General features: G+C 49.0%; 1 protein-coding gene across 6 annotated transcripts in view; it reads right to left on the bottom strand.

Annotated features, from left to right (window-relative positions):
- Nucleotides 1-24,797, bottom strand: part of RYR1 (ryanodine receptor 1) — a 155,929-nt gene that overhangs the window by 36,294 nt on the left and 94,838 nt on the right. For 4 of the 6 annotated variants that reach the window (XM_055369291.2, XM_055369290.2, XM_055369293.2 and 1 more), the window contains 16 exons: nt 24,420-24,532; nt 24,143-24,239; nt 23,792-23,898; nt 20,281-20,332; nt 20,086-20,151; nt 18,004-18,103; nt 17,603-17,682; nt 17,431-17,507; nt 16,754-16,827; nt 16,057-16,074; nt 14,864-14,944; nt 9,823-9,911; nt 9,598-9,726; nt 9,382-9,486; nt 6,726-6,807; nt 3,561-3,748 (listed from right to left, as the gene is read on the bottom strand). In XM_055369291.2, the coding sequence (XP_055225266.1) occupies nt 3,561-3,748; nt 6,726-6,807; nt 9,382-9,486; nt 9,598-9,726; nt 9,823-9,911; nt 14,864-14,944; nt 16,057-16,074; nt 16,754-16,827; nt 17,431-17,507; nt 17,603-17,682; nt 18,004-18,103; nt 20,086-20,151; nt 20,281-20,332; nt 23,792-23,898; nt 24,143-24,239; nt 24,420-24,532 (1,458 nt within the window). Of the gene's footprint in view, nt 1-3,560; nt 3,749-6,725; nt 6,808-7,084; nt 8,972-9,381; nt 9,487-9,597; nt 9,727-9,822; nt 9,912-14,863; nt 14,945-16,056; nt 16,075-16,753; nt 16,828-17,430; nt 17,508-17,602; nt 17,683-18,003; nt 18,104-20,085; nt 20,152-20,280; nt 20,333-23,791; nt 23,899-24,142; nt 24,240-24,419; nt 24,533-24,797 lie in introns of those variants that run through there. The other 2 variants (XM_055369292.2, XM_055369295.2) reach the window with 2 other exon arrangements.

Raw genomic sequence — 24,797 nt, 5'->3', positions numbered from 1 at the left:
ACTGATAGAGCAAGACCCTGTCTCAAAGAAGCAAAACAAAACAAAAATGTTTTACCATGTAGGGTTGCTGTAAGGACTAAATGAGCAAATTCATTTATACGCAGGGCACAGAGTAAGAATATGGTAACTATGAGCTCTTCATGAAGGTGGAGGGCTCAGGCACAGTGACGGGTAAGAGGCTACAAGGGATCGGCTGGGAGGCAGGGTCCGAAGGATGTGAGGCTCAGGTTCAGGGAAGCAGGCATTGCCCCTCAGGGTTGGGGAGGGAAAGGAAAAGGCCAGCTGTGACAAAGGCTGCCAAGATGACAAGTCAGAGGAGACAGTCAGAGGTAAAGAGGTCACTGATGATCTTGGTCAGAGGAGTTTCAGGAGCCTGACAGGGACGGAAGCCGGCAAGCCCCGAATCAGGGAAGGAGTGGGAGGTGAGAACGGATGATCAAGGGCAGATGACTCTTGCAAGGCGTGGCTGAGAAGCAGAGAGACACAGTGAGGCTCTTGGGGGACAACTGGAAGGCACGGGGCACTTTGATTTTAACTCAGGGAACCCTGAGCTTACCTAAGTGCAGATGGCCAGTCACAGCTGCAACCCATAGACTAAGAAGCCATGGGCCAGGTGCAGTGGCTCATACCTGTAATCCCAGCACTTTGGGAGGCTGAGGCGGGCGGATCACTTGAGGTTGGGAATTTGAAACCAGCCTGACCATCACTTGAGGTCGGGAGTTCGAGACCAGCCTGACCAACATGGTGAAACCCCCGTCTCTACTAAAAATACAAAATTAGCCAGGCATGGTGGTGCATACCTGTAATCCCAGCGACTTGGGAGGCTGAGGCAGGAGAATCACTGAACCCAGGAGGCGGAGGTTGCAGTGAGCCAAGATCATACCATTGCACTCCAGCCTGGGCAACAAGAGCAAAACTCCGTCTCAAAAAAAAAAAAAAAAAAAAAAAAGCCATGAATCCACACTGATATAAATGAATGGATGAATGAGAAAATGAAATGAAATGGACAAGAAGGAAACACTCTTTCTTACAGTAAAATGGTGCCTAGTGATGGTAAAGCATACGGCGAAATGAGAAAACCACCATTTGTCAGCAACTAGAGGAATAATTGTTTCAGGCAAGAATCATCAATGGATGCTGACCCCAGAGTTAGCAGAATATTTACATAGCCTCAAAGTATATCCTCATGAGACACTTATTGATTCCAAAGGGAATAACAGTAACTTCATCGTGGAGCCCCTGGTGAACACCGAGTTAACCAAGCCATCCAAGTTAACAACAGTAATGGGAAGAGACATTGGCCAGGTGCAGTGACTCACACCTGTAATCCCAGCACTTTGGGTGGCTGAGGCAGGAGGATCGCCTGAGCCCAGGGGGTCAAGGATGCAGTGAGCTAGGATTGTTTGACTGCACTCCAGCCGGGGCAATAGAGCAAGACTCTGACTCTAAAAACAAATAAATAAGAAAATAAACAGTAATGGGATGAAACCACATGTGCCTCCTAATACATTACACTGAGGACACATCACTTCTCTGATATTCCTGCAAAAGATGCATAACCCTAGTCTAATAATGATGAAAACTCAGACAAACCCACACTGAACGACATTTTACAAAAGAGTTTGCCTGCGTTCTTCAAACATGTCAGGAAAGATAAAGACAGACACAGGCACAGTTCCAGACTGAAGGAGGAAAACAGACAGAACACCTAAATGCAATCCCTGGTTCTGGGTTGGCAAAGAAAAGACATTGACAAAAGAAATTTCTTCAACAAGGGAAATTGAATAAGGTCTAGGATTAGATAGCAGCATTGTGCCAATGTTAATTTCCTGATTAGCATAATTGTCCTGTGGTTAGGTAGGAGAATGAATTTGTTCTCAGGAGATACACACTGAAGTGTTTCAAAGTAAAGGGAAATTGGCTAGGCGAGGTGGCTCATGCTTGTAATCCCAGCACTTTGGGAGGCCGAGGCAGGCAGATCACTTGAGGCCAGGAGTTCAAGACCAGCCTGGCCAACATGGTGAAATCCCATCTCTACTAAAAATACAAAACACACACACACACACACACACACACACACACACACACACACACACACACACACACAAATTTAGCCGGGCATGGTGGTGCGTGCCTGTAATCCCAGCTACTCAGGAGGCTGAGGCAGGAGAATCGCTCGAACCCAGGAGGCGGAGGTTGCACTGAGCTGAGATCGCACCACTGCACTCCAGCCTGGGCAACAAGAGCAAAACTCCGTCTCAAAAAAAAAAAAAAAAAAAAAAAGGAAAGGAAAGGGAAATCATGATGGAGTAAATAGTAAATAGAAAACATTTGGGCAATGTGGGTGAAAGGTATTCAGAAATTCTATGTGCTGTTCTTGCAACGTCTCTATAAACCCGAAGTTATTTCAAAATAAAAAGTTAACAAAATGGTAACAGTAAAGATAAGGGAGTAGTAATAGCAGCTAACATCTCTTGAGGACTCACCATATTCCAGGTACTGCCCGCACTGCCCATCCTCACAATAGTTAATAGTTGTTTTATTTTTATTTTTATAGATACAGGGTTTCACTAGGTTGCCCAGGCTGATCTCGAACTCTTGGGCTCAAGCGATCCTCCCACCTCGGCCTCCCAAATTGCTGGGATTATAGGCATGAACCACCGCACACTGCCAATAGTTAGTGGTTAATGTGATTATCCTATCCCCATTTTACAGAGTAGGAAACTAGGCTCAGAAGAAAAGGTGGAGAGTTAGGATGGGAGAGGTGGTTAGAGGAGGATGAGTGGGTTTCTGAATAAGCATGTTCCAGCACTTCCCTCCTAGCAGCCTCATTATTTAGACTTGGAATGGTCTAGTTAGTGACTGCCTCTCCCATTAGACTATAAACCCATGAAAGCACGGGCTGTGTCTATCTTGGTCATTGATGCGTCAATAGTGTCACCACAGGCCCTACACAGAGAAGAAAGCCAGCCAATGTTTATTGATGGAATAACTGATGCCTATTCACAATAATGATAATGTTATGACTATCAATAAAGATAACAGTAATAATGGTTCTCATCTGTGTTAATGCATTTCATCCTCAAAATAACCCAAGGGGGCTGAGCGAGGTGGCTCATGCCTATAACCCCAGCACTTTGGGAGGCCAAGGTAGGAGAATTGTTGGAGCCCAAGAGTTCAAGAGGAGCCTGGGTAATGTAGTGAGACCACATCTCTAGAAAAAATAAACTTAAAAATTAGCCAGGCATGATGTCACACACCCGTAGTCCCAACTACTCAGGAGGCTGAGGTGGGAGGATTGCTTAAGCCAGGAGGTCAAGGCTGCAGTGAGCTATGATCACGCCACTGCACTCCAGCCTGGGCAACAGAGAAAGACCTTGTCTCTAAAATGAAATAAAACAGAATACATATAACCCAAGGACTGTTTTATCCTCATTTTACAAACAAGGAAAGCGAGGCTTGCAGAGATGTCTCTTGCCTGAGGCAGGCAGCCAGAAGGGTATGGCTGGCCCTTGGCAACCCCACCCAAGTCCTGGGCCCACATGATGTCCCACACCCACCTTCTGGAAGTCCTTCTTGGAGATGAGGCCACGGGGATCCGTTACGTAGTCCTGGAAGGCTTCAGAGCCCACAATGTCCTTGAGTTTCAGGAACATGTCGAAGAACTTGAGGATCATCTCCACATTGGATGAGGATTCCACGAGCATGTCCACCATCTGCCGGGCGATCATGCCGTTCACCACGTTCCCTGCAGGCAGCCCCAGGTCAGTGTGGCCGGTGAACACTCCCTTCTGGGGCCCCACCAGGCTTGCCTCTCTTTCCAGCCCAGGAGCCACCACGCTGCTGGAGTGTCCCTGGCCAGCCACAGCCTCCCCTCCACAGGTCCCTTCCTGACCTGCGTCAGCCTCCTGTGCCAACCTGGCTGATCCTGCCTTTGCCCACCTCCCCCAGTAAAGCTAATGATGTCAGGTCGGGCGTGGTGGCTCACGCCTGTAATCCCAGCACTTTGGGAGACCGAGGTGGGTGGATCACTTGAGGCCAGGAGTTTGAGACCAGCCTGGCCAACATGGTGAAACCCCTTCTCTATTAAAAATACAAAATCAGCTGGGCGTGGTGGCATGTGCTTGTAATTCCAGCTACTTGGGAGGCTGAGGCACAAGAATTGCTTGAACCTGGGAGGCGGAGGTTGCAGAGCCGAGATCGTGCCACTGCACTCCAGCCTGGGTGATGGAGTGAGACTCTGTCTCAAAAAAAAAAAAAAAAAAAAAAAAAAGATAATGATGATGTACGCTAAAGGTAGGTGCCAAATGCTACCCTGGCACAATCACACAAAAAGGGAAGTGTGTGACTCTACTTTTAGGAAGAGAAACTGAGACATAGAGAAAGTCATGCACTCAAAGTTACATAGCCAGTAAAGTGGGGAGAATGGATTTGAACTCAGAGCTGCATGACCTCAGGACTTACACAGCTAAAACTTCCACCAGTACACACAGTCAGGAGGGTCCACAGAAAACTGAGGCTAGCCAGTGGTAAGCAGCAAGGAGAGGTGGAGATTGGCAAACTGCGATCCCACACTCCCTCTAAAGGCAGCAGCTGAAGCTTGGCTCCAGTTTATTTTTGTAATTTTTAAATTTTAACGTAGGCTGGGCGCAGTGGCTCACGTCTGTAATCCCAGCACTTTGGGAGGCCGAGGCAGGTGGATCACGAGGTCAGGAGTTCGAGACCAGCCTGACCAACATGGTGAAATTCCCGTCTCTACTAAAAATACAAAAATTAGCCGGACGTGGTGTCGTGTGCCTGTAATCCCAGCTACTCAGGAGGCTGAGGCAGGAGAATCGCTTGAACCCGGGAGGCAGAGGGTGCAGTGAGCCGAGATCACGCCACTGCACTCCAGCCTGGGCAACAGAGCGTGACTCCGTCTCAAAAAAAAAAGTGTTATAATTTCAGATTGATATAAAAGCTGCAAGAATAGCGTAAGGGATCCTAGCCGGGCGCGGTGGCTCACGCCTGTAATCCCAGCACTTTAGGAGGCTGAGGCGGGAGGATCACGAAGTCAGGAGATCCAGACCATCCTGACCAACATGATGAAACCCCGTCTCTACTAAAAATACAAAAAAAAAAAAAAAAAAAAATTAGCCAGGTGTGGTGGCGGGTGCCTGTAGTCCCAGCTACTGGGGAGGCCGAGGCAGGAGAATGGCGTGAACCTGGGAGGCAGAGCTTGCAGTGAGCCGAGATCGCGCCACCGCACCTCCAGCCTGAGCAGCAGAGCGAGACTCCATCTCAGAAAAGAAAAAAAAAAAAAAAAAGGGATCCTAATATATCCACATTCATCAATTGTTTATCTTTTGCCACATTTGGACATTTGGTTTGTTTTTGGGGTTTGTTTTTTTGAGACAGGGTCTTGCTCTGTCACCCAGGCTGGAGTGCAGTGGTGTAATCACAGCTCACTGCAGCCTGGACCTCCCGGGCTCTGGTGATCCTCCCACCTCAGCCTCCCGAGTAGCTGGGTCTACAGGCACACACCACCACACTAGGCTAATTTTTGTATTTTTTGTAGAGATAGGGTCTCACCATGTTGCCCAGGCTGGTCTCAAACTGCTGGGCTCAAGAGATCCTCTGGCCTCGGCCTCCCAAAGTGCTGGGATTACAGGCACGTGACGCACCCTGCATCACATTTGTTTTATCATTTTCTTTCTCGGCCGGGTACGGTGGCTCACGCCTGTAATCCCAGCACTTTGGGAGGCCGAGGCGGGTGGATCACGAGGTCAGGAGATCGAGACCATCCTGGCTAACACGGTGAAATCCCGTCTCTACTAAAAATACAAAAAATTAGCCGGGCATGGTGGTGGGTGCCTGTAGTCCCAGCTATTCGGGAGGCTGAGGCAGGAGAATGGTGTGAACCTGGGAGGCGGAGCTTGCAGTGAGCTGAGATTGTGCCATTGCACTCCAACCTGGATGACACAGCGAGACTCCATCTCAAAAAAAAAAAAAAAAAATCTCTTTCTCTCTGTATATTTTTTTTCTGAACAATTTGAGAGTAAGTTGCAGACATGCGGTCCTTTTACCCTTAAACATTTCGGTGTCTATGTCCTAAAAGACAAGGACATTGTTTAATATAATCACCATGCTATCATGAACATCTAGAGATCTAACATTGATATAATTAAGTTATTTCATCTAATCCAGCTAATTTTTGCCATGTGAGAATGTGGACCCAGGGTCACTGAAGCTTACAGTTTTCCAAGAAAAGCTGGAAATCTTGATGTTTAAAGGGAACCTTCTGTTTTTTTTTTTTTTTTGAGCTGGAGTTTTGCTTTTGTCACCCAGGCTGGAGTGCAATGGCGTGATCTCGGCTCACTGTAATTTCCGCCTCCCAGGTTCAAGCAATTCTCCTCCCTCAGCCTCCTGAGTAGCTGAGATTACAGGCACATGCTACCACGCCAGGCTAATTTTTGTATTTTTAGTAGAGATGGGTTTTCACCATGTTGGCCAGGCTGGTCTCAAACTCCTGACTTCAGGTGATCTTCCCACCTCGGCCTCCCAAAGTGCTGGGATTACAGGTGTAGCCACCGCATCTGGCCTATTATGGCTTCTTCATCAACCCATGGATCCTGACACGATGTCAGATGGGGTTGAGGATTAGGGTCTCCTGGGTCTCAGGGGGCCATTCTCAGGCTTCTCTGAACCTCTTTACTGTTCCCTCACCCTCACTGCTGGGTGTTTACCTTCTAGTAGCGACAGCAACATCACCACCATGTCCTTCTGCAGATCCAGCAGCTCCTTCAGCAGCTCGATCTGGCTTGAGTCCTAGAGATCCCAGCTCGGTGAGGGCTGGTCTCAGCATACATCTCCCCCACCTCTGTTGCTTCTCCCCCTCCTCACCTACCCAGCAGGGCCTAAACCCCTGTTTTCTCCCCTCTTACCTCCAAGGGGACCCGAGTCCAGACATGTTCCTCGGAAGCAGGGGAAGGGGCAGAGAGACAAGATTGTGGGGGGTGGGGTTGGCACTTGGGGGAAGGGCTCGATAGGTGATGGGTAGTGGGAAGGCTGGCAGACAAGGAGGACTGAGAGGCTTGCGGGGCAGACATTTGGGGCAGAGAGAGACAGAGACAGACAGAGACAAACACTGGGGACAGAGACCCAGGTCTAGGAAGGGATGTGAGCCCAGCACTGTGCCTGGCCTACGGTGGGCTTGACAGATGTATGTTGAATATAATGTGTGATGGCAAGAGTGGGACTCTGGGTTCAGGAGGAAGGCTGCAGAGACAGCCATGTGCTTTCTGGTAAGCCATCTGCGGGGAACACAGGGCCACAGTGTAGGGCCCATAGAAACCTCCAATACAAAGTTTTGCCTCATGGCCCCTATTTATGTTAGGTTGAGTCACATAAAATTGCCAACACGTGATCACTTTTGGCTCACAAAGTGGTAATTTCTTTCTTTTTGAGACAGAGTTTTGCTCTTGTTGCCCAGGCCGGAATGTAATGGCGCAATCTCGGCTCACCGCAACTTCTACCTCCCAGGTTCAAGCAATTCCCCTGCCTCAGCCTCCCGAGTAGCTGGATTACAGGCATGTGCCACCATACCCAGCTAATTTTTTACTTTTAACAGAGATGGGGTTTCTCCATGTTGGTGAGGCTGGTCTCGAACTCCTGACCTCAGGTGATCCGCCCGCCTAGGGCTCCCAGAGTGCTGGGATTACAGGCATGAGCCACCGTGCCAGATCCAAAGTGGTAATTTCATATGGTTCCACCAAATAAAATGGAGAGGGGAGGAGATGATACCAGATAAACGGGATGTAAGGATCTTTTGCTCCCATGCTAGTTCTATCAGTTGTTGATTCCAATCCTAATGTATTTCCACAGTTCCAAAGCTCTGCATTCTGGGCCTAAGGTCCCGACACTCCTAATCTCAAGATCTTACAGTGGGTGGGCGCCTGTGGTTTGTGCCTACCCATGATTCAGTCCCCCTCCTCTCTTTACAATCCCTCAATTTTCACCTGCGGTGTCCCCCATCCCACAGTCAGAGCATATGGGGCTAACCCTATCTCCTGGTTCTATAGGTGGGTATATGACCAGGCCTGGCCAGTCAGAGCTTTCTTTCCTAAGCCTATGATGATTGGTTCAGGGATGGACATGTGACCCAATAGGCTAGTCAGAGAGAATCTCAGGTTTTTTTTTTTTTCTTGGAGCTTTCAGGAAAGAGGAGATCTCTTCCCTCTAGGGCTGTTAAGAAGTAGAGTGGATAGGAGCCTGAGGCACCATTTTTTCCAGCCCAGGGAGAGAGCCTGCTTGCAAATGCAGTCAAAGAGGAGGCAGTTCTGCTGACATCACTCTAAGCCCTGGATCTGTAATATGAACTGATAAATTCTTTATTTTTCTTAAGCCACCACTTTGCACTGGATTTCTAGCTTTTGCAACCTAGACTAGATGGTGGTGGATGAATTAGCCCTGCAGGATTTGGAATTCTACATGATGATACCAACATTCTCTAGAATTTTAGGATACCAACAGCACAACTTCAGCTGCTGTGACACGGAGGAATTGAATTCTAAGTTTAACTCCTTTTAAAAAGTCAGATGACAACGAATTAGGGTTTCTGCCAGCCCCTGGGGCACCTTTGAGCAAATTAGAAAAAAAGGCGTCCCCTAAAACACTTCCTGTAGGGAAGTTATAACATGCTGGATGCTTTACTGCCATCTGCTGGAAAACTAAACTATTGTAATAAATACACCATTATGTGTAGGATGTGAATGCTCTCAGAGATCGTGCCTTTGTGCAGTGCACAACCTGCGGAACAGTATATGGCAGCCTTGAATATAGTTACCAGACGGAAGCAGAGCAAATGGATTAAGTGTTCATGAGACATTGGCAAGGCTGCAAAGGGGTGAGGGAAAGAGGAATAAGGATTATGGAAATGGAAGATGGTGCTCAACAGGGACCTTACATCATGAATGCCTGATATGGGTGTCATCTGCCGCAAGCAAGATAAAGAAGCAAAACATTTCCTCAGCCCCAGGCTCTAATCTAGAAACCAGCCCCATCCTAGTCCAAGGACTGTCCACATCTGAGATGACTCATCAGAGAGAAAAACAGCAATCAATCATAGAGGAGCTCTGGCCATTGGGGCGGGGCCAACACGTCAGACCAATGGAAGCGTGGATGGAAAACCAGCTGATTGGTGGGGAGGGAGGGGCAGAGGAGGAGGCGGGGTCATGCAGACAGCCAATCCAGAAAGAGGATGGATTTGGCCACTGAGAGGGAACCAGTCTGGAACATGCCGGGAGCACTCGGGTGACAAACTGACCAAAGGGGCAAGACTTGGAAATGGACCACTTGGGGGACGCCCGGAAGCAGGTGGATGGAGACCAGAGGGGCTCGAACCTGAGCGAGCTTCATCATCATGTGGGCGAACACGTGCAGGAATCCCACCACTGCGTCCCATAGGCGGCTGTGCGCCAGGCTCTGCTGGTTCCCGGTGCAGGGACCCTGGGAGGCAAGAGCGCCGTGTGAGCGGGAAGGGAATCCCCGAGAAGGGATCAGGGATCGCGATGCGGGACCCCCTCCCTTCCCACTCCCGCCCCAGGGGGAGCGCCCTACCTGGATGTACTCAGTGAGGCTGTTGAACACCTGCTTAGCCACCGACATGGCTTTGGAGAAGTTCCTCTTGCCCTGCTCTTCAATGACATCCTTGCCCGAGTAGTACCAGTAGAAGTCGCTGATGGATTCCTGGTGGGGGCGGGTAGGGTGTGAGGGGGTGCTGGGGCCGACCATGGCCCTGCAGCCCCCGACCTAAGTCACACCTGAACCGTCTCACGTCCTCACCTGCAGCCGCAGGAGGTAGTCCACAGTGCAAATGATGATGTTAATAGTGGTCGTGTTCCCTGTCTGTGTCCGTAGGTAGTTCTGGAAATCTGGGGAGATGAAAAGTCATTTATCCAGCACCTCCCATGTGCTAGGGGAGATGAACAGTGGGTCATTTATTCATTTATGCAATACTCATGTGTTGAGTTCCTATTGTATGCCAGAAAGCATATCATCATCAATTTATTTAATAACTATCAAGTACTTACTATGTGACAGAGAAAGATGGATGATCATTTATTCATTTGTCTAAAAATACTGGCCGGGTGGCTCACGCCTGTAATCCCAGCACTTTGGGAGGCCCAGGCGGGCAGATCACCTGAGGTCAGGAGTTTGAGACCAGCCTGACCAACATGGTGAAACCCCGTCTCTACTAAAAATACAAAAATTAGCTGGGTGTGGTGGTGGGCGCCTGTAATCCTAACTACTTGGGAGGCTGAGGCAGGAGAATCGCTTCAACCCCAGAGGCAGAGGTTGCAGTGAGTGGAGATCTCACCATTGCAGTCCAGCCTGGGCAACAAGATGGAAACCCCATCTCAAAAATAAATAAATAAATAAATAAATAATTTTAAAATAGGCCGGGAGCGGTGGCTCACACCTGTAATCCCAGCACTTTGGGAGGCCCAGGTGGGTGGATCACTTGAGGTCAGGAGTTTGAGACCAGCCTGGCCAACATGGTGAAATCCCATCTCTACTAAAAAAAATACAAAATTAGCTGGGTGTGGTGGCATGTGCCTGTAATCCCAGCTACCTGGGAGGCTGAGGCAGGAGAATTGCTTGAACCTGGGAGGCAGAGGTTGCAGTGAGCCTAGATCATGCCACTGCACTCCAGCTTGGGCAACAAGAGTGAAACTCCGTCTCAAAAAATAAATAAATATAAAAAAATAAAATATAAATATTATTGAGGGCCTGCTATGTGTCAAATGTGGTGGAGCGTCATTTATTCATTCAGTTTTTTCCAACAAATTTGTATATTGACCACCAACTATGTAGCAGGGAGAAATAGAGATTCAGTTCCTCGTTAGTTTCCAAACAATTTTATCAAATTCCTACTATGTGCTGGGGATATTCATGCATTTATCCAACAAATATTTATTGAGCACCTACTAAAGGCCAGGGAACATATGGATTGGTCACTTGTTCATTTATTCAACATATTTTATTGAGTGTATACTACATCCTCACGAGATTAAGATTGTCACATCCTCTTTGCTACAACAAATTTGTTGCGTTCTTACTATGTGTCATGCAGTAGTCTAGGCTCTGGGGATACAGTAGTAAAAAAAAAAAAACAGTCCCCGGCCTTGGGGGGGATTTTTTTTTTTTTTTTTGACAAGGTCTCCCTCTGTTGCCTAGGTTGGAGTACTGTGGCATAATCATAGCTCACTGCAGCCTTGACCTCCTGGGTTCAAGTGGTCCTCCCACCTCAGCCTCCCAGGTAGCTGGAACTATAGGTGTGAGCCACCACATCCGGCCAATTTTTAATTTTTTTGTTGAGACCAGCCCAGGCTGGTCTCGAACTCCTGGCCTCAAGCAACCCTCCTACCTTGACCTCCCATAGTGCTGGGATTACAGATATGAGCCGTATGTCCAGCCCCTGCCCTTGTGAAGTTTATATTCTTGTGCAGTAATTTTTTAATCTTTTCTGACTGCAATCTATAGTAGGAAATCCTTTTTTTTTTGAGATACAGTCTTGCTCTGTCGCCCAGGCTGGAGTGCAGTGGCATGATCTGAGTTCACTGCAACCTCTGCCTCCCAGGTTCAAGCAATTCTCCTGCCTCAGCCTCCTGAGTAGCTGGGATTACAGGCATGTGCCACCACGCCCGGCTAATTTTTTTGCATTTTTAGTAGAGACAGGGTTTCACCATATTGGACAGGCTGGTCTCCAACTCCTGACCTTGTGATCCACCTGCCTCGGCCTCCCAAAGTGCTGGGATTACAGGCATAAGCCACCACACCCAGCCGAGGAAATCCTTTTTACTTTGAGACCTGATACATGTGTTCAATCTGAAATTATATTCACCTATTCCCGAAAGAGAAGTTTCACATTGCCTTACTCTGTGCCATGCATTCTGTTCTTTTCTGTCCTGTACTGCTCTAGTTAACTACAAAAGAAGAAGTGTGCGCTTCTCATCCTCTCAACCTTGGCTGCACATCAGAACAACCAGGAGGCTTTTAAAAATCCCAGTGCTCAGGCCCAACCCCAGATCAATTAAATTAGAACCTGTAAAGGCAAAACCTGGGCTTAAGTCTCTTTTAAAGCTCCCCAGGCATGCCAGTGTACAATTACAATGAGAACCTCTGCGTGAAACTGATTCATGAACGTCTGTCTGATGGGTTGGTTCCCACTATTTAAAAAACATTGTTCTGTGAAAGCAAACTGTTAAAGCTGAGTGATGGGTAGTTGGAGGTTTATTATACTGTAGTATATGATTGGAGGTTTATTATACTGTAGTATATGATTGGAGGTTTATTATACTGTAGTATATGATTGGAGGTTTACTATACTGTAGTATATGATTGGAGGTTTATTATACTGTAGTATATGATTGGAGGTTTATTATACCGTAGTATATGATTGGAGGTTTATTATACTGTAGTATATGATTGGAGGTTTATTATACTGTAGTATATGATTTTTTTTTTTTTTTTTGGTAGAGACAGGGTCTCCTTATGTTGCCCAGACTTGTCCTGAACTCCTGGGCTCAAGTGATCCTCCTGCCTCAGCCTCCTAAAGTGCTGGGATTACAGGCATGAGCCACAGTGCCCAGCCAAGTCCTTTTAAATGTTTATAGCAACATCATGTTGCACGGGAAGGTTTTAACAGCCCCTGAAAGTATTTTCGCCCCCAGTTTTTCTTTCCCCTTAACTTTTTTACAGTCAGTTCACAATTGCTCTATCAGGTTGGCTCAACAGAAGGCCCATTTTGCCTAGTTTCATGACATAGACAAAGCATACTCAAATATTCAAAATTTTATAAGCAAAGGTACAGGTTTTCCCATCAACCCTGCTTTCTAACTCCTTTATTTGTGTTAATTTAAATTGTTAAATTGTGTTAATTTAAATTGGGCTATATGCAAAAATAAAAGATACACAGCTCCTGTAAAAAAAATTCTGGCAACTGACAACACCTGTTATAGACATGTGCAAATAAGTGAGAGACAAACCTTTTGTCTGCTTTGAATAGCACTGACTCCTCAAGACATGCAAGGGGTCTGAGATTTGAAAGATATTTCAAATATCTATTTGATTAGGCCATGAATTTAGGCAGAGGACTGGGTTGCAAATATGTTGGGAGACAGCAATCCCTTTCATAACAACATTCTCATTTTCAAAACTTCATATTCCTGAGGAATAAAATTTATTTTAAACGCAAAGACTGATTCCATCTTAGTTAAAATTAAAGAATGAAAATCTTAGTCCCAGCTGGGTATGGTGGCTCACACCTGTAATCCCAGCACTTTAGGAGGCCAAGGCAGGAGGATTGCTTGAATCCAGGAGTTTGAGATCCCCTGGGCAACACAGTGAGATCTCATCTCTACAAAAAATAAAAAACTTAGCCAGACATGGTGATGCATGCCTGTAGTCCTGGATACTCGGGAGGCTGAGGGGTGGATTACTTGAGCCCAGGAGGCAGAGGCTGCAGCGAGCTGTGATCACACCACTGCACTCCAGTCTGGGCGACAAGAGTGAGACTCTGTCTAAAAAAAAAAAAAAAAAGAAAGAAAAAATCTTAGTCCCATGGCACAAAGGTATTTAATAAACCTTGAAAAACTCGTTGTGGACACAAGAGCTTTTGAAAATTCAAGACAAAGAGATCATGCTTTATCCTTTGTTGAAAGAAAAAGAATGAAGATTAAAGATATTTACAAATCAGTTACCTTAAAGAGCACTAACCAAGTGGGTGAAGGTTCTATGGAAGTAAGATTACTAATTACTCCAATTCTTGTCACGAAAGTTGATTTCCGGGTAGTCTGTGGTTTCCTAATCACCTGCTAAAGGTTATAACCACAATCTTGAGACTGTACATGTTTGTTATAGGAAATGGCATTGGGTAGAATGTTTTTTGTGCAGAATTTTGACTGTTCTGTAAAGTTGTAAGCTAGGTTTGCTGCATGAGACTGTATTTCTCATCATTGATGTTGTGTAATTAATTTGCTGTCATCCTCAATCTTGTTAAATTGGCTGAACCACAACAAAACAAAACTCTTGCTTAAGATAGGAAAGAATCTGTAGGCCTTTGTACAGATCTTTCCTCTGCAAAGATTTTATAAGCAAAATAAACAAGTGATTCTAATAGATTTATTTTTAAATGCCAGGCAGTTTTTTCCCTTAGGTCTTTTCTGGACCTAAAGTACAGAAATCCACCACGTGTATAGAACTTTGGCAGCCACTGCAGAGCGCCTGTGGGAAAATAGCATGTGACAAATTGTCCATTTGGGCAAATTGATTTTTGGCCAAATTGGTTTTTGGCAGGTTGCTTTTGGGGAATTGGACTGGCCAGAGGAGATGAAGGGGAAACAAAGTGGCTAGATTCCAGAAATTCCAGAGAGGTTTTTTTTTGAGATGGAGTTTTGCTCTGTTGCCCAGGCTGGAGTGCAATGGTGTGATCTTGGCTCACTGCAACCTCCATCTCATGGGTTCAAGCGATTCTCCTGCCTCAGCCTCCTGAGTAGCTGGGACTACAAGCATGTGCCACCACGCCCTGCTATTTTTTTTATATTTTTAGTAGAGACGGGGTTTCACCATGTTGGCCAGGCTGGTCTCGAACTCCTGACCTCAGGAGATCCACAAGCCTTTGCCTCCCAAAGTGCTGGGATTATAGGCCTGAGTCACTGCGCCCGGCCTCCAGAGAGATTTTGAAAGCTAGGTGGATTAACACTGGCTGGAGAGTGGCCATCATTGACCGGGGGAGGAGGAGGGGTGGAAACTAACTCAGTCAACCCTTCCGTACCAGCCCCAAACCTCGGCTTCCCCTCCACCCCACACCCCTCCTCCTCACCATTATTGTGCCCCTCACAGAGCAATTGTAGGAATCGGAACAGGTCTTGTGTGAATTCATCATCTGCCATGACCTTCTCTCCTAGGTGGAAGGGAGGGGACAGGGCCCAGGAGGGGTCAGATGCGCCAAGACACAGCGCACACATGCACAAGGCCCATGCACACTGCACACGCATGCACAAAGCATGGGGGTGCTGGGAGGAGCAGCTGCCACTCCAAAGACACTGTGAGGGCCATGGGCATCCATGACGCCAGGCGGTCTTGACCTCAGAGCCCATGACATCAGCAGACGGAGACCCAAGGGGCCCTGAGTCATGAAGCTGGGGCCTCAAGTGTCTTTCTACATCAGTGCCCTCTGATGTCACCACTTGTGTTACGTTCGGGAGAGTCTGCTGACCTAGCAGACATTCAGGCAGCTGGTAATGCCCTCAGCCCCCCTTCAGACCGTGGAGGTTAATGGATTATGGGGGTTTGGGTCACCTTCACACAAAGGCTCTGGGCAGGGGAAGATTGGGCTGGGAGGGATAAGGAATGGGGACTGAAAGCCAGCCAATTGGCCCAGATGCCTTGAAAGCAGCCAATCCAGGAGTAGCACAGGGGAGGCGTGTAAACAAGGGCCAATCAGAATGGGCATCTGAAAGAAGCAAATCATGGTGGGCGGTAGGGGAGGAGGCTAGACCGCAAATGGGCCAACCAGAGCAGGCGCAGAGGAGGCAGGCGCAGAGGAGGCAGGCGCACACCAATCAGAGTGGATGCCGGAGGCAACCAATTCGGTTGGTGGATGGGAAACGCTGACTGACCAATCTGAGGTCGGGGTGCAGAGAGCAGAGTAGGTGGGAGAGGGGATCACTCCACACCGGGACTGCGAATCTGGGTCTGGAAGTCCGACAATATCCAGCTGGAAAGAGATCTTTACCATGTTCTCTAGCTTCCGCTTCACACATGGGGAAAGTGAAGCTTAGGGAAGGTAAGAGACTTGTTCACAGGCCCATGTATTCTCAGTGGCTGATCTGGGACCTGAATCATGCTCCCCAGACTCCTGATCTCCAGATTTTGCACTGGCAGGGCGCACCTGCCGAAGGGTCCCTCCCTCCCCTCCACGTCCCAGATCCTCAGCCCCTAGGTGGAGGGGTGGACGGGGTTAGGAGGGGTGGGTGACAGCAGCACAGCACGGGGGTGGGCTGGGGGAATTACCGTTCTGGCGATTGATGACTGGGGCAGCCAACAGGATGGGAGGAGGAAGCAGGAGAAAAGAGAGAAAAAGAGAGGGAGACAGACCGCAAACACACACAATGACAGTCAGGGACAAAGACACAGAAAGACACACAGAGAGAGAGGAACAACCCACAGAGAGAAAGGCAGAGTGATAAGGAGACAGAAGGAAATGGATTAGCAGGGAAGAGGGTAGGAAATGAGGGTAAAAGCAGAGGGAATGAAAGAAGAGGATGGAGAGGGAGAGAGAGAGATGAAGACATAGAGGTAGAAAGGCAGGAGCGAGGATCCGGGTAGAAAGGTTAGACACGTCACAACACGGCAAAGAGGAGACGCGATTAACCCGGATTAGGGACATTAATAAGAGAACAGCAACCAGGGCGTGACATTTGGGGCACGTGGAGGGTGGGGTCCATGTAGTGATGGGTGAGAACACAAGACAGAATGACTTCTGGTGGCAGGAGGGGGCGGAGGTGGGTGGTGGACATGGAGAGGGAGACCCCAGGGGGATGGAGGGTGTGGGACTGGGGGACCACAGCAGAGGGAGGGACCCGAGGGAGCCCTTGGGAACCAGTGTCTTGGAGGAAGGGAGCTCTGGGCAATGGCGGGTAGGGGTGGGGTGGGAGGAATCCCGAAGGAAGATGTCTCAGGGGGTGGGAAGCCCAAGGGAGGGCCTCACCAGTGCCATCCTCATTCACCATGCCCAGCCCCTCGGCCTTGTTCTGTCTTTCAAAGGCATTGAGATCCAGGACGCTGAGGAAAAGAAAGGAAAGATAGGGGGTATGTGATGAAGCCTCTGCCCTCCTCTCTCCCAGGGCCTGGCAGCTCCCCACCATGGTAGCCTGGAGAGCCACAGTAAACCATGTATGCGCTGAAATCAAGAGGAAGCAGAAATGAAGAGTTGGCAGAAGCTAGGACATATGGTTGGGCCAGGATGAACCATGCGCAAGCTGAAATAATGAGGAACCAGAAACAACCAATTTAGCAAATCTGCAGAGGGTAGGAAAAGTCAGCCGGCAGCAAGAGGCGAATAAAGGCAGACAACAGTAGAGGCAGATTAATTGGGATCATCAGAGAGCTCCTAAATCTCCCACTGCCAAGTTCCCCTTAAATTCTCAAGTTTTTGGTTCCACTGTCTGGAATTCATAATGCAACTCATTCTTCAAGTCTATGACATTTTGCCTCCCTTATTGTTCTACATTAATTCTTATAATAAATTCCCTGTTATTTGAGCGATTCTGAGTGAGTCTCTTTCCCTGGACTGAAAGAGCAGAATCAGAACTGGAAATGGTACCAGGAGTGGGGTGGCAGTGGCACCAAACACAGCTTAACAAGAAGAGGTCCACTCGAACCTACCTGCATGTTTGCATCAGTGCCTGGATACTCTGGAAGAAGCCAACTTCCTTCTTGTCCTTAAGATAATCCAGCATTTTCTGCAGAGGGCGAGGCAGGGGAGGAGGAACTGGGAGTCACACAGGAACCTCTCATCCCTCCTTGCCTTCTTCTGAAGTCCCTTTGCCTCTGTTACCTGCTGGACCTCAGCATTGCCTCCATTGAGGATGGAGATGCCCAGCTTCAGGGTGGAGGACACCATGGCACCTGTCTCTCCTGGAGGGAGTGGGAGAAAAAAGATGGTCCATCCAGTTGGAAGGCAGTGTGTTCCACCCACCAGAAAACAGCCATCCCAAGGGATGTGAGAGAAGGGGATTTAAGAGTGTGCCAAGGTGTGCATGCAGGGGTGATCGTGATTGAAGGATGAGTGAGAAATTGCAAGGCAGGTATACAACGGGAAGCTGCAAGGGCTGGGGTGTGCATGCAAACCACAGGCATTGAGGGGTGGCAAATGGGTCCACAGGGAATGGGTGAGCCAGGAGGAGTGAGGTTAGGATGAGTGCACTCGGAAGAGTCCAGTGCACATGTGAGGGGCACCTTTGCAGGCACTGATCATCTGCAGCACCATCTCGGCCGCCCCCCGGGTGTGCAGCCGTGCTTGCTGGTACAAGAGCCTCTGCTTCTCCATCTCTTTCTCCTGGGAAGGGAGGCAGACCCATGAGGGCAAGTCCAGGCTTTCCAGCCCAGCCTTTCTCCCTCACATTCTCACTTCTGCCCTCCCTGTTCCAGCCACATCCACAACTCACTCCTTCAACCATGAGCTCCCTCCATCCCCTGGGGCTCACACCCTCGATGTATCTCCTGTACCTAGCACGGGGCTAGGCATTAGGCAAGATCTACATAAATCAGAGCTGGGCATGCAGCAGTCTTAACCTGGGCCCATGGGCCTCCAGGCCATCTGTGAACTTGGATGATGAAAAGTTACATTTTTATGTTTTCCGCCCTCTAACAGAAATGTAGCATTTCCTTCCTATATGGATGAAGCCATAAATCACAGCGATATTAGCAGAACCTGTGGCTTTGTCACCAATAAAAATCACAGATGTGGCTGGGCAAGGTGGCTCACGTCTGTAATCCCAGCACTTTGGGAGGCCGAGGGCAGGGAGATCACGAGGTCAAGAGGTCAAGACTATCCTGGCTAACACAGTGAAACCCCGCCTCTACTAAAAATACAAAAAATTAGCCGGGCGTGGTGGCATGAGCCTGTAGTCCTAGCTACTTGGGAGGCTGAGGCAGGAGAATTGCTTGAACCCGAGAGGTGGAGGTTGCAGTGAGCCGAGATCACGCCACTGCACTCCATCCAGCCTGGGCGACACAGCGAGACTCTGTCTCAAAAAAAAAAAAAAAAAAAATTACAGATGTTTTCATATCACATTATTATTGCTGTATATTCCATATCACATTATTGTTGCAGAATTAGAACCATTTCCTATTCAAATTCTGCTCTTTTGGTCCAGGAAGAGAGACTCACTCACAATGGCTCAAAGATGTCTTTAAATATCAGTTATGTTCATCACTACTTCTCAATTATAGTAGCTGTTGGATCTACTGCTAGATCTTTTTTTTTTTTTTGAGATGGAGTCTCGCCCAGGCTGGAGTGCAATGGCGTGATCTCGGCTCACTGCAACTTCCACCTCGCGGGTTCAAGCGATTCTCCTGCCTCAACCTCCTGAGTAGCTAGGATTACAGGTGCCTGCCACCATGCCCAGCTCATTTTTGTATTTTTAGTAGAGATGGGGTTTCACCATGTTGGCCACGCTGGTCTTGAACTCCTGGCCTCAGGTGATCCACCCGCCTTGGCCTCCCAAAGTGCTGGAATTACAAGTGTGAGCCACTGCGCCCAGCCTTAGATCTTATTTGATAGATTAACAATGTACAAGTATTACTGGATCACAAATTCATTTTTAAAATATTTTGATAGCTATTCAATACTTGTTTCCTCTGCTATGAATTCATTTTATGCATTTAAAAACATGATCCTGAGAAAGTCTTCACCAGATGCCAGAAGGGACTCTGGCACAGAAACAGTGAAGAAAACTATGAAGTAAATGCTTGCTAACTGTCTCAATGAATGAATGGATCGGTGAATTGCATGTTTACTAGCTCTTTCTTGCTGCCTGGCCTTGGCATATACTATTCTCCCTACGTAGAACATTTTTCTCTTTTTCTTCAACTGGCAGGCTCCTTTTATCCTTCTGCTCAGAAGTCCCCTCCTCCGAGAAGCCCTCCCTGATACCTTTTCCTGCAGGCTGGGTCAGGCACCTTGTTTGGGCTGCTTTATCCCCCTGAGGTTCCCCCATCTTGGCCCTGACCCCTCTGCCTGTATCCCCATCATCCCAGCCCTGACCCCTCTGCCTGAGCCTCCTCAATCCCAGCCCTGACCCCTCTGCCTGAGCCTCCCCAATTCCAGCCCTGATCCCTCCGCCTGAGCTTCCCCCATGACCATGGTGTACACTCCGTGGTGTTAGTTTGGCGGGTGTATCTGTCTCCCCAGTGGACTGACTTGGTCACTGCTGTGTCCCCAGAGCTTTGCTCTGTGAACACATGCTGAATGAATGGGAGATGACTGCAGTCAGGGTCCCCCATCCCTTCCCTCCAGGACCTCCTGAGCCCACCTACCTCAAAGGAGACCTCAACCTCCTCTTCAGCTTCACCGTTCTCCCCTCCCTCCTCCAGGTGGCAGCTCTGGGGAGGGGGCATCAGTTAAGGGATGAACAAAGCAGACCCCTCCATCCCGCCCCAGCCCTTTTTGTGGACAAGCACTGCAGGTGGGGAGAGGGAAATCTGCCCCAGAAGAGGGGGGTGGGGCCTCACCTTTGCCATGATATCAGCATAGGCCATGTACAGGTAATCCTCGTCCAGTTTGCTGGGGAAGTAAGCAGGGGAGTGGTCAGGACCCGGTGGAGAGGACCCCCATCTTATAAGAGCTTCTGGGCAGGGTGCGGTGGCTCATGCCTGTAATCCCAACACTCTGGGAGGCTGAGGCAGGCAGATCACTTGAGATCAGGAGTCCGAAACCAACCTAGCCAACATGGTGAAACCCCGTCTCTACTAAAAGTACAAAAAATTAGCCGGGTGTGACGGTGCTTGCCTGTAATCCCAGCTACTCGGGAGGCTGAGGCAGGAGAATTGCTTGAACCCGGGAGGCAGAGGTTGCAGTGAGCTGACATTGCGCCACTGTACTCCAGCCTGGGTGACAGAGCAAGACTCCATCTCAAAAAAAAAAAAAAAAAAAAAGAGCTTCTGGTTTTCTTTGGAGGGCCAACCCTCCCCATGCTCAGGCTATGTGACTCAGGTGGCTGGAGTGGCCATTGCCAGGGTGGCTTGTGACAAATGCATGGCCGATGAGGACTTTTATCTGTGTGGCCATGATGACAGGTAAGAAATGGTCATGTTGTCCATGCTGTCCAGTAAAATCCATTCTGGGAGTTGTTTTGTTTGTTTATTTTGTTTTTGAGACAGGGTCTTGCTCTGTTGGCCAAACTGGAGTGCAGTGGTGCCATCAAGGCTTACTGCAGCCTCAACCTCCCAGGCTCAAGTGATCTCCCACATCAGCCTCCTGAGTAGTTGGGACTACAGGCACATACCAACACACCTGGCTAATTTTTCCATTTTTTTGTAGAGACAGGGTCTTGCTATGTTGCCCAAGCTGGTCTCAAACTCCTGGCCTCCCAAAGTACTGGAATTACAGGTGTGAGCCACCGTGCCTGGCCCATTCAGTGAGGTTTGCTGGAGCTAATGGTGGAGGCACTCCCTTTCCACTGGGGATGCTAAAATGGAGTGATGGAAGGCTGGAGCTCCCAGAGCCATCTTGCCACCTGTCAGCTCAATAACAAGTATGGCCAATCCCTTTCTGCTTGGGTCTCCTCTGCAATGGCCAACACCTGCTGAGTGTTTACACTAACACCATGTCAGTGCCTGTTCTAGGTGCCTTGTATATATTAACAAACTGACCCTCACAGTCATCCAATTGGGTGGGTATGTTAATAGCCCTATTTTATAGGTGGGGGAACTAAGATACAAAGACCCTTCTCGGCTGGGATCACACAGCTTGCGCTGGGACTCAACTTGGATGGCCAAACTCCAGAGCCATTGCTCTCCCACAGGATGCAAAATGGGATGCTCAAATTCTTCATCACCTTGCAGCCCGAGATGGCCTTATGTCAGAATTTCTGGCCAATGAGATCTGTGTGGAAGCTCACCAGAGAGATAAAGAGACCAAAGAAGGCTGGGCGCGGTGGCTCATGTCTGTAATCCCAGCACTTTGGGAGGCTAAGGTGGGCAGATCACCTGAGGTCAGGAGTTTGAGACCAGCCTGGACAACATGGCGAAACCCTGTCTCTACTAAAAATACAAAAAAAAAAAAAAAAAGAGAAAGAAAAAAGAAAAATAGCTGGGCATGGTGGCATGCACCTGTAATCCCAGCTACTCGGAAGGCTGAGGCAGAAGAATCGCCTGAACCCGGGAGGTGGAGATTGCAGTGAGCCAAGGTTGCGCCATTGCACTCCAGCCTGGGCAACAAGAGCAAAACTCCGTCTCAAAAAAAAAAAAAAAAAAAAAAAAGAGAGAGAGACCAAAGATCTTGCTAAGGGTGAAAAGTGGGGACCCTTTCTCCTTCTTTCTGCCTGGCATGTGGCCGTGATGCCTAGAAGTGCAGCATCCACCCAGGACTACAGATAAAAGCTAAGAAGGGCAGAGCAGAAAGCTAGAAAGACCCTGGGCCCCTGTCAGTGTCCCTGTGCCACTGCCCAGTCCTGAAGTCTTTAGCTCTTGACTTCACGTTATGTAAGAAAAATAAATCCCTGCCAGGCACGGTGGCTCATGCCTGTAATCCCAACACTTTGGGAGGCTGAGTGGGGAGGATTGCTTGAGTTCAGGAGTTTGAGACCGGCCTGGGCAACATAGTGAGACCGCCATCTCTACCAAAAAAAAAAAAAAAAAAAAAAAAAAAAAAAGCCAGGCATGGAGGCACGTGCCTGTAGTCCCAGCTACTCAGGAGGTTGAGGCAGGAGGATCTCTTGAGCCTGGGGTGATGTGGAGTTGGGGGTCTGAGCTGCAATGAGCTATGATATGACACTGCATTCCAGGCTGGGCAAGAGAGCAAGACCTTCTCAAAAAATAAAAAAGTAGGCCAGGTGCAGTGGCTCACGCCTGTAGTCCCAGCACTTTGAGAGGCCAAGGTGGGAGGATCACTTGAGGTCAGGAGTTTGAGACAAGCATGGCCAACATGGTGAAAGCCCGTCTCTACTAAAAATACAAAAATTAGCTGGGCGTAGTGGTGGGCACCTGTAATCCCACTTGCTTGAACCTGGGAGGCGGAGGTTGCAGTGAGCTGAGATTGTGCCACTGCACTCCAGCCTGGGTGACAGAGCGAGACTCCCATCTCAAAAATAAATAAATAAATAAATAAACAAAATGAAAAATAAATCCCTGTGCCTTCATTCCCTTATCCACATAAAGGAGCTGCAATAATCCGTCTCACAGTGTGGTGGTTAAGTGAGAGGATATAGATATCCCTGCTTAGCTTGGTGCCTGACACATAATAAGCATTTGATGAATGGCTGCCTGCTACTGTCAGCAGCAGCAGCAGCAGCTGCGCCATCTGCATCACAATTATTTATTACTAAGCCTGTCATTAGCCTACATGAAGCTTTTGAGGGAATTAGAGAAAACCTCCCCACTACTTCTGTCTGTTGGAAATTTGTCATACATATGGATTTTTTTCATAATATACTGATTTTATTTGAGCAAGACACTTTCTTCTAGAAAAGCCTAGTTAATCTACATTGTCTGTAATACGAACCCCTCAGACATGCCCTTGTGAAGTGTTCAGCCATGCAACGGTGTATGTTGGCTGTGCCTGTCCTAGCAAAGTGACATTTACGTTCCTTTTCTTTTCTTTTTGAGACAGAGTCTCGCTCTGTCTCCCAGGATGGAGTGCAGTGGTATGATCTCGGCTCACTGCAACCTCCACCTGCCGGTTCAAGCGATTCTTCCGCCTCAGCCTCCTGAGTAGATGGGATTACAAGTGCCCACCACCAAGCCTGGCTATTTATTGTATTTTTGTAGAAACGGGGTTTTGCCATATTGGCCAGGCTGGTCTTGAACTCCTGGGCTCAAGTGACTGCCTGCCTCAGCCTCCCAGATTGCTGGGACTACAGGCGTGAGCCACCGTGCCTGACCAGCAAAGTGACATTTAAAGATCCGTCTGTCTTGGGCTCCCCCAGGACCTGGAGGGCCTCTCCTGAGGCACAGGGAAGCTGCTGGGCTGGAGGTGGCCCCAGGACCCTGGGGGCATTTCTGGGGCCCTGGGAAGAGTCTTCACCTCTTTTCCGTCAGGGCAGTGCGGCTGAAGTGCAGGACCAACTGGTGCAGGGGGTCTGGCTTCTTCTCTTCCACCTCTTCCTCCTCCTCCTCCTGCTCCCCAGCTTTCTGGTGGGAGAGGGGAGACTTGGGGAGAGGGTTTCTAGAGTCCCCTCCTGTCACTGCCCCCATGTCCCTGTTGGTCTGGATTTTTTTTTCTCTTTTCCCACATCCTGCGCCCTACTTTGGTTCTACTCAAGTCAGGAGCTGGCATTTCTATACCCCTTGATGTGGAGGGCCGACCCCTGGAGGTGTGCCAAGGGTGGCCTCCGCCCCAGCCCTATCCAGCTCGCCCCCCACGCCCCCAGCTCACTGAAAGATCATCTATCATGCGGTCCTCAAAACTGTGGTCTTCAGTCACGATCCATGCAGCCTTGTAGCTCTCCAGGAACATGTTACATGCCCGGTGCCTGCAGGGGAGAGGTGTGACGTCACTGGGACGCGCCCTCCTCCGTGCTTCCCGACCTCCCATGCGCCTGCAGCCCCCAACCACCCCCAAGGCCCCATCACGTTGGCCCTCCATTCTCCAGACTCTCCAGCCACCCTTTCTCCGCAGCCCTTCACGCTTCCCTTGTCCCTGGGGGCCTTACGTGGGCAGGTTGTACAGGGGCGTCATACGGAAACAGGCCACGACTGCCCGCCGGCGCTGTTTGGACAAAAGCTTGTGCCACACGGCCTTCTTAGACTTGTAAGGGTGCTCGGTCTGGGGAGGGGATAGCGGGACAGTCACATCCCCAGACCCTGCCCCTCTCACTCCCAGCCCTGGATGAAACTGCCCAGCTGTGCCGAAGTCCATATTCAGGTTAAGACTCACACGGCAGAAGGAAAACCTTGTGTCCACCAACAGAGTCAGGGTCCTGACTCCGCCTCCAGACCTAAGTTTCCATCCTAGGCCAGGTCCCACAGAGCCAGGACCACGACCCAGGCCACGACCAATTCAACGACCCACCCAAGGCCCTGCCCACAAA

Source organism: Gorilla gorilla, chromosome 20 (assembly GCF_029281585.2).
Source record: "Gorilla gorilla gorilla isolate KB3781 chromosome 20, NHGRI_mGorGor1-v2.1_pri, whole genome shotgun sequence".
Taxonomy (NCBI): domain Eukaryota; kingdom Metazoa; phylum Chordata; class Mammalia; order Primates; family Hominidae; genus Gorilla; species Gorilla gorilla.
This window is presented reverse-complemented; position numbering and strand designations above follow the sequence as displayed.